This window comes from Cryptotermes secundus, unplaced genomic scaffold (assembly GCF_002891405.2).
Source record: "Cryptotermes secundus unplaced genomic scaffold, Csec_1.0 scaffold612, whole genome shotgun sequence".
NCBI lineage: Eukaryota > Metazoa > Arthropoda > Insecta > Blattodea > Kalotermitidae > Cryptotermes > Cryptotermes secundus.
In genome coordinates this window covers 944,807-955,240 of record NW_019729902.1, presented here as the reverse complement: position 1 = coordinate 955,240, position 10,434 = coordinate 944,807, and the positions used below count along the sequence as shown (strand labels likewise).

The 10,434-nt window shown below is 36.1% G+C and overlaps 1 protein-coding gene across 7 annotated transcripts in view; it reads right to left on the bottom strand.

The window, feature by feature from the left end:
• Positions 1 to 3,601: 3,601 nt before the first annotated feature.
• Positions 3,602 to 10,434, bottom strand: part of LOC111865773 (semaphorin-1A) — a 566,056-nt gene continuing 559,223 nt past the window's right edge. For 6 of the 7 annotated variants that reach the window (XM_023854041.2, XM_023854042.2, XM_023854043.2 and 3 more), the window contains one exon: positions 3,602 to 8,995. In XM_023854041.2, the coding sequence (XP_023709809.1) occupies positions 8,827 to 8,995 (169 nt within the window). In that variant the 3' untranslated portion in view covers positions 3,602 to 8,826. The remainder of the gene's footprint in view (positions 8,996 to 10,434) is intronic. The other variant, XR_002843034.2, reaches the window with a different exon arrangement.

The window sequence follows — 10,434 nt, the reverse complement described above, 5'->3', positions numbered from 1 at the left end:
AAATTCATTACAACCTTCTGAAGTTCGTTTTTCGATTTTACGAAGTAATCCAAGATTTCAGGTTATGAAGGTCTGCAGATCGGTGTCATACTCCATGGCTTTTATAACTATAAAATCCCAATTGCAACTAATGCTTTGTAGTTTTAGTATAACCTGTTCTCCAAAGTAGAATACTTACTTTTATAACATGTGCACTGTTCTCGGACATTTTAATTTACTTCGCAACGCTATTCATGAGCTAAAAATATGATAAAATTTTCGGTATCTTATATTCCGAATCTTTGTAAAATATCTTTGGGTACTTAGTATATGGGGTTTGAGAAATTTTCAAAATTTCTACAATATATAATTGTCAATTTCGTGAGGTAAGATAGATCTTTATAATACATCAGCTTGGATTAGGTTATAACTTACACAGGAGGGCCTGGATAACTCATCTGAATGTTGCATAAGCAATCTGTCTCTGTGGTCTACTGCTCAGAGCTCCTGGCTACAGATCCAGAGGTCCCGGGTTCGATACCCGGCGCTACCAGATTTCTTGAGAAGTCTGGAACTCAGCCCCATGAGGATAGTTGTGGAGCTACTTGAATGGAAAAGTAGCGGTTCCGGTCTAGAAAACCAGAATTAACGGCCGTGGGGAGTCGTTGCGCTGACCATGCAACACCCTCTATCCGCTAAAGTTGGCACTAACTTTGCCAATAAGTGGCGGTCGCTTGGTAGGTATAGTTTGCTTGCAGACTAAAGCCACAGATTTTTAGGCCAACCAGTTCACATTGGATTGTGTTACTTTACATTACGTTAGAACAATTTACTCACTGTACAACTATTATGTTTTTGGACATTAGCCATCAACTAGCTCTATCGATTGGGCCCAACTGAGTAGGTTTTACCTGAACATGGAGACAGAATCCAGTCTCCAAAACGTTGTTTCAAAAAATATACAGGACAGTTTTTAGGATGATGTACAATGTCCAAAAACATAATATTTATACTAATGTACCACCATCTCAAACTTTTAGATCCAGTTTACTCACCGGTCTAAATAGCATGGACTTAGGTTTCTATCTGTGCACATTAAACATCCACTTGCATACCAGGGCATTACTGGAACAAATTGTATGGCATTGGTTTAGGCTAGGTTTGGTTATGTTAGATCAGGTTTGCGCATCCACCTTGGCACTTAGGCAGACCTCGAGGATTTCACTTGTATTTGGTTCAGTTAGTTTAGGCCAGGTGGGTTAGATAGTCAGCTGAATTGTGCATACCATCCAGCACGTCTATCTCACTCCATAGCCTGGCTCAAGACTAGTTTGGTTGGCTTAGGTCAGCCCCTGGCAACTCAAATGTTGGGTTGACTTGTAAAATTTCACCTGCAGGTTCACCAGCGATGCAACTGCCCAACTGAGTTCTGTAGAATTATTTGAATTAAATTAACGTAAGGATGTATGCATAACATATCATTGAAAGTCGTGGTGCAAGGACTGGTTTAGGCATGTCCCTCAGGTATTCATTAAATTTAACGATGTAATTAGAAAATCAAAATTCTAAATTTACGAAGTTTATGATTATCTTGAACTTATCATATTCTATAAGTAGTGGCAGATAAATCCTTTGTATATTACTAATAATGGAAGTGATACATGGGCACAGTAAAAGGCCAAAGAGCTATCTTGCTAGTCAAGACTTGCTGCACCCTTCATTATCCTCATTTTGACCTTAAGTACAGTTGTCATGCCATGTTTGTGGCTTTGAAAGTGGGACAAGAAAAATTAAAAATGGTCTGTACTTACAATTTGACAGCTGGAGCATCACCCTCGTCACTTTGAAAGCCTTTCTTTCATTGTACCCAGTCATACCACTCTTTCCAACAGTAACATTAGAAGTGACAGTTATGAAACAACGAATTTGTGCTCTCTGATAACAAATTAAACTTTCGGCATTTGATAGTCAAACTCTTTTAGAAGTAATTCAATATTTCTGTGTGCTCAAAATTATATTTTTGAGTTCAGCACTAAAATATATTTTGATTTTCCTTTGGCACTACAACCCCAATTTGGGCCTTGGCCTACCTCCATGAAACTCTCCGTTTTGCTTCAGTTTACTAGATCTTAGACATTCAGTAGGACTCCTTGTGCGAGTGATAAGCTCATCGCAAGCCCTCTACCTGGACACAAACACAGAAAAATGCACACACACAAACACTGAACACCCATGTCCTGAGTGGGATTCAAACCCATGATCCCAGCTTCCAAGCAAGCGAAGACAGTGCATGCTTTAGACCACTCGGTCACTATGACTAGCACTAAATATATTACACTGTGAAAAATATTCAGCCTCTGAAGTATTTTCATGTGTTATTGATTAGACACAGGGTTTGGATTGACAGTTTGGTGTACTGAATGCTTCTAACTCACAACTACAACTAATTATATCATTTTCACTACTCTGCCCACTCTGCAAATCACTACTATGTCTTCACAAGTCACTACTCGGTAGCAGCATGTAACAGTGCAACTCGAGACTGGGTCAACTCGGTCTCAAGTAAACTGCCATGGCTCCTTGCCAGCATAGTCATTCCTGGTTCTGAGTTATGGGGGACTCAGAACTATATTTTACCGCCTTACAACTCTACGGGCTCAATTCATCTGGTGGTCCTTGCTACATAGCCTTGAATTGGACTGCACCATTTCCATGGTTCCTCTGTTGTTCTGTTCATTCACTGCCATGCCAACGTGTTTACCGCACTATTGCACAGCAATGGCTTTCACCCATCATGTCACAGTGTGATTTCTGTGAGATGCTGGATGGCTGCACGTGCTGTTAGCTCTTTGTTTCTGCAATGGTTTTTCCATACATGATGAACCTGCAGGAAGTTTATTTATGCGTGGTAGAAGCACAAGGCCAGTTACCCTGCACATGATTTTGAGTTTACCAGTTTCCAGGGTTACCTCCCCTTCACTGCCTCTCAGCTGCCATCCCACAGCAGTTATGCTGGTTACAGCTTTCTTTTAACATTTGACGTTATGCTAAGGAAAGACTAACAGTCCAGGAAAGTTTCAAAATAATTTGTAAATGAGATTAATATATAGCACATGATATACGTAAGGTAAAATGTAGAGGTTAAGTTGTCCCTGTGCTTAACTAATTAAGCACTATGCCATGAAGGTGTAAGGGAGAGTAGATGTAGGGATCCACATTTTCTTGACCTCAGCACTAGCTGCTGGAGGTGAGTGGTCAACTTCATGCTCCGGCCACTTTAACCCCCAGAGAAAGAGCCCCCAGTACCCATTGGATACAAGGTTGGGTGGACCCCAGAGCCGGTCTGGATGATGTGGAGTAGAGAAAATTCTTGACCCCACCATGACTTGAACTGCGATCCCTCGGTCGTCCAGCCCATAGCTAGTTACTATACCAATTGCAACTGCTTTGACAGATACAAGAACTGCAGGATTTGTAATATCTCAGCAGTGATGGTTCTTTTTCACATGAGTACTGTGATGATAGGATTCACTTAAGCTCATTTAATAGCAAGTAAATAAATGACAGGAGTGTTACATATTTATGTTGGTATAGGCATATTAATGGTTTAATGCACAAAATGTCTGATTTGTAGTGTTGTATTTTTCACAAAACTTACAATAATGGTCTGAAGTTTTTAAAATATATGCACAGCTTACAATTCATAGCAATACATATATTACAGTATCCATTAATTCATACTAATGGATAACATGCAGTTTCCATAAACAAGTTTCAAAAGTTTAGAATCAACACCTTTTAACATGCCCCTTAATATGTCGTCATTGGATGTTTGGCCTGGAAGAAACTCAAACTTCAGAATTTAATTTAAATGAACATGCAAAGGGCGAATCAAAGTTGATTTTCACCCTTATTACAAATCACCGACACATTTAATAAGAAAGGTATAGAAGTTACTTCGAGACCAAATATCCTGAACCTACCATAATTTAAAAGTATAATATTCATCTAGAATTATACTGTCACAGCATAAAGGTGATCAACACATCTAGAAAATTAGCCTGCTAAGTGTTAAAAAAATAGGTGCAGAAAGGTACCATACAGTCTGTCTACACTTCAGTATATGAACAACACTCTGCTGTAACAGTAGTAACCTAGATTCAGTGCTTAAAACGAGATGGTATGTATATCAGCAACAAAAATTATTTTTTGTGAACTAAGACAATGTTATGTCCTCATGGCAATAAATTTTACTAAATTCCACATGTATAATTTCACATTATTTCCTAGAAATGAGCATATATATTCCCTATTATAAAGATTCTTTGAATTTCCAAAGAGAAGTACATATTTATTAAATGGTTCAAGGACTAGAACTTCTAATTTTGCTAATGGTATACATCTCAACTCACTTTGGACACAATTTCAGTTACCTTTGTTTAATATTTTAGATGTAAGCTATCACCTCTTATTTTCATATGTAATTTAATCATTAACAGAAGCACTTTTATCCTTTCAGCAATCCTGATTCTTCTCTCCATTACAATAGTCTGACATTGCAACGCATACAACAGAACACATCACGTGTTGTTAAGGCTCATGTACCGCATTGTTTCAACTTGACTACTACCTGACATAAACATTTACAGGTTACACAGAAATTTTGAACTTTGCGAGGCAATGGGTTTGCTACAAGTCACAAATGCTTTTCAGCATCTCTTGCACAGACAGACAATGAAAACTTTCAGTGAATTAAATTTTTACATATATGTATGTTTAATGCATTCAGAATTGGCTGGAAATTTATCAGACTGCCCATGGTCTGACCAGTTTTAGTCAAGAGGCAATTTTTGTCAGGCATATTAAAATTACTGTACTGTACTGTGACAAGCCATCCCTTAATCATGACATGAACTAAGGGAGCAAATGAGAAACCCTGCACCTTGTCTTAAATGTCAAAATTATCCAATTAGTGATAAGCTGATTAAATTCCTTAAACAATGATAATTTACCATTTCACTAATTTCATGCTCAATTTAGAATCACGTGACTGTTTTGATTGTTACCTTAGTTTTACTTTATACTAACTAGAATGTTAAATGCAAAAAATGTAATTCAGATAGACTACAAAAACGAGAATGGTTAAAATAAGGGTAGTTTTGACGTCTATATTAAAATAGTACAATTTTTATTTCAAGATCCTGTGATCAGTACAGAAGATCATTAATAGGCTTAGCTTTACTGCGCACTCGCAACTACATTGCTTTCCATGGATTAACACGTGCACTCTTACAGAAGTCTCTTCACACTATACACATTTTGTAGGTGTTCTGAGACCTGTCGAACAGTTACATGGCTGGGGGGAGGGATATGGGGAGGGGGGGCAGCTAAAGTTAAGGTTAAGGATCTAAGTTAATGTGCTGTTAACTATAATTTGACTTTCTTGCGTTGATATCACGAAAATACTTTGGGACATTCATCCTATTAATGAATGAAATGAGTGTTTATATTAGAATTTTACTGTTTAAAAAACAAACAGCAACAGTAATTATATGTCTAAGTGTGGGCACACATTCTCAAATGATGACCTATGGCCTATGAAGATGGCCTTAAGGGGCCGAAACATGTTGCAACATTAAAATAAAATACGATTTTAATGACATTTTAAAATAAAAGTTTATGTTGCATTAGAGACGGAATCAAGTGAACAAGTTATGTATCAATGCAACAAGATGCTGAAATATAATACTATGGTATATTTAAAAATTCTATCACACCATGGGAACAATGAATTTTAAAACAGATAATGATGAAAGATCTATACAAGGAGGCTTTAGTTGAAATTTTGAATAAAAAATCGTAATTATGAGCAACAATGAATAACCATTACTTTATTTTATAGAACTGGACTTTTGCAGATCTTTCAGTTGATTTAGATCTAAAGGCACTAAGGAATCCATAAAGCTGTGAATTGCAGGGACAGAAATTATTCACCATGTAGGAATTTAATTACAAGCTTATCAATAAAGATACTTTCACTAAGTTTGCATAATGTGCTTCTCCATTTCATAGTACTCAGCTTGCCCTTGAAAATAAGTACAACTTAACTTCTAACCGAGTCAAAATAACTTCCAGTCTTCAACACTGGATTCTGTACTTAGAAGTGCAGAGTCTGGCTCATAAGTCTGTTACAGGCATAAGATAAATCTCCTTCACTCATTAACATAAAATAGTTATACACCAAACTGACCTTTCTTTAAGAACATAGACACAAACCCAGAAAGTTGCCAAAAAAAAACACACATCAAGGAAATATTTTGTTGCAGATTTAATTTATTCAGTAATCTTAATATGATATATGAAAGATTCTTTAACTAACACATATTTTAATCACATAAATTTTCACAGCTTTTATGGTGGTTTGCTGAAATTTACACATTTCATTTGGTTGCTTTTTATACTGTATTCATCATTGCACTTAATGATTGCAATATATTGCAATCATATTGTGGTGAGCAGGTTTTCCAACCTTTCAGATATAGTGGAACACCCATTTAATATTCCTCAGCTTCAGGTTTTCATTACTTCTCATACATCTTCAGCAGTCCTAATCAGTGTTAAAGTCCCTCTACTTAAGATTTCCTCAGTTTAATGTGCTCTCCATAGAACTATTAAATAGAGGTTTCACAGTATACCGATCATACTGTTCACACTATTTTGAATTACAATTAAATTGCCATTCACCTCCCATCACACTCACCCCCAGCAATGGTCTCACTTAGTTCCTTTCACCTTACTGTCAAAATACTCTAATAATCAAAATACTGAAAACTTTTGCTGTTACACTTTGATCACAAAATAATAACGAAAGTTGGTGCTGATTTATATACCATTAGTTCTGGGTGATATCTGTGTTACATGGCATCATGTCAGAAGTACAAACATCTTCAACATTGGTCTCACTTAATCCCTTTCACCTCAAAAAATACTTTTATAATAAACATAGGAAATCTTATAGAAAAGTACTCACCTGAGTATTTAGTAGTTAATAATGACACATTTATAAGGAGTTTCTGCCCAAGAATATGTCCAAATTCTGTGAATATTTTTCATCAAATTTATGGAAGAACCTGTCATTGTAAGGAAGGATAAAAATACAACACACAAAACTGACTTCCTGTGAAAACCAGTTTTCAACTCTGTGTTCCTTCACACTCATACCATTACAAAACTAGGAGTTGTAAATATATGCAGTGCTGGATTCGTGAAATGTCAGGTAGCAGCCAAATTAGTAACGCAGTTTAACATCTAATAACTAGTATGTAAGTAGATTCCAAGCCTTAGTGTCATCACAAGAAGAGTTTCTATACAGTTGAAATTAAAATATAAAGAAATATTTCACAATTACTACTCTCATATGATCCACTTTTAATAAAAATCTCCTCTTGTGAGATAATTGTTCACTTTAATACAGAATCATTAAAATGAAAATTTATTTCATGTAGTATTAACAATGCATGTAACTGAACTATTTACAATTACTTATATACAAATAATTTTTTTTCATCTCTCAGTCTTTCTTTTTATATTTATAATGCAGCTTGTAGGTGAATCAAGTGTGCATATGAAATAATAATATGCAATAGAGAATCTTAGCACTAATTTGTACAGGCCGGATTAAACTATCTGCACACAAACAATACTGGAAGTATGGGTGGGTTCACTGGCTATGTACAGTCGGTAATATAAAACACACAACATTCACACAACTGGGAAAGAAAAATATGACTTTAAAAAGTGGCATATAAAACAGCAGGGTGATTAAAAACCACAATTTAAAATAATATAATATAATGTAAATCTAATTCTTCATAACATTCATCATCTCCACATGGTGTATCCCCATGGAATTTTCTACTGAATGAAGAAATTTGAGATCTCTGATTTGAGTTTATTGTTTGAACTGGAAATGTTTGATCTACTTTTCCATGCTCACTTCTTCACATCACTACTGTGGTAAATAATATTAAAGATTTAGTCTATACATTACTTTAAAAATAATGAGTATGCAATATCAGTGCATTTGTAAACACCCTGCTCTAAGATATCATATTCAGTAACCCACAATGCAAAACTGCACAAACTGCACATTCTATGAAAAAAACCTAATTTTGTTTTTTAAGAAAGTGTTTCATTTCTATAAAACTGTGTTGATGTTTATATGTCCGACTGTAAGCACACTGCTGCACCGTTCTCTCCATCTCACATAAGCACACTCCACTGAGTGCATCTCTTGATACATGCAAAACTATTATCACGATCTCTCTATAATGAACCTATAAAAATTAGTTCAGTTCAATGTTGTCGGTTCCACATCTGTTGGCACAGCATGCAAGCAAGGCTACAAATATAAAATTCTTCAATACAACAAATGTTTAAAGTCTATAGCCGCCTCTTATCTTGGAATGTGATAAGACATCTCTCATTCCCTGTCATGGTTGCTATTCACAATAAAATAGGAAGAATTGAAACTCCAAGAAAGGTACAGTATGATCAGCTGCCTTCACTCTCTCAGAAAACATACTCTTCATTATGAAAGTCTCAGCTGAGAAAGGTATGTTACCTGTCATCCTCTGTGACACAGATCACCCCATAAGCATTCTCTGCCATGTCATCCTCTCTACCAGCACTAGGAAACAAAATCACTAAACACTGCACTGTAAAACAAACTGTTTTTCCTCTTTAATATATTCACAATTCTTTGACTTTCCTCAGCACATTTTTTAGCAGTGTTTTTGTAAAACGAGTAACGTGTGCCTGCATCAGGAAAAGAAACACAGACTTCTGCTAAATGTATGTCTTCTTAACCTTCTGAATTGGTTTGTTCTCTGCTGATGAATTTGCATTCTTTCCATTGGCATTCTTTGGTGGAACATTGAGCACAAGGTTGATGGCAGCCTTGTTGTTTGCACATGGTGGATAGGCAGCATCTGCATTAAGTCCTCCTTCTGTCAATCTGTCAACATAAAGTCACATGTCACACTTTTTATATTAAAATAACATCAAATCCCCAAATATATACACTGGGACAATATGAGATGGAGATGAAGTTTGCAATCATGTGGCAAAATTATGAAGATAATATTCAAATGGTTATGAAATATTCAATATGTTATTTCCTCTCTAGGGTCAGTATTTATTAGCAGGCAAAGATGGTTCTAAAATGCTGCAAAAAAATTGATAAATTCATGCACCCAACAATGTCACTTTGTTTCACGCTACTTGTTTATTAACATACAGGGTCATTGAAAAACAACTCCCCAGTTTGAAGATGCAGTAACTCATGAAACATGAAACAGAACAAATTGTTTACTTTATTACTTGGAGAAGAACTCAAAATGTTCATATATTCTTAATAAGTCTCAGTGTGAGCACCATTTACAGCTCTGCACACATCCCAGACTTATTCCATTTTTCTCCCAGATATGATAAAGCACGTCCAAAATGGCTGTCACTACAGCAGCATAAAGTCTCTCTTGCAAGTAATGTAAATTGTTGATCCTCTGCATATGCCATGTCTTTCACATATCCCAATGTGAAATATCCAGTGGTTTAAGATCTGGACTTCTTGGAGGCTGGATTATTAGTTCATATCTTACAATCCACTGATTAGGAAACCTAGTGTTCAGAATAAGTTGAACTTCATGATTGAAATGGAGTAGAGGCCTGTCTTGTTGGAAAACAATGAAGAGTTCCTTTCTCAGTTTTGATATCTTTAGTTTGTGGGAAAGCAAACAATTCTAACACATCAGGATAAATGTTTCCTTTCATGATGCTTTATGTGTTAAAAAGAAAGATTCCACCACATGTTCATGTTAGAGTGTTACACCATATGTATATACTCGAAATCTTCATGCGGCTGTTATGTTCCTTTGATCTGCCAGTTGTCATTATTAGCACAGCTACTAATATGAAACACAGCTTCATCTGTCAAAAGCTCTCAATGTACAAAATCTTAATCAACTTTGTGTAACATGAAATTTGCATATCTCACTCTTTTCAGGAGTCTCAGCCGAATTCTGTTAGCATATAATCTCAGCTGCTTATGCAATACTTCTGGCCTGTGGTTTTGGGCATACCAAGTTGCAAATTGTGGCAAGAGATCAAGATATTTGGACTCCATATATATCTTACCCTCATTCATTCAGCATTCTCTTCTGAAGTCTTGAATGCTTCCTAATGAGTTCTGTTTCAAAATGGTTACTGTTTCCTTAAATTAAGTAAACCAAAGATGTATTGATGTGGCACTTGGGGGTTCTCTTTCATATATATATAAAATTGCACTGAATGGTTATGGTGGACTTGCACTGCGCAAAGCATATTGTGACATGCTGAGCTATGGATGACGCTCCTCCCCCACCCCCCGCCAGCCGTGATGCGCCGAGCGAAGCCGAA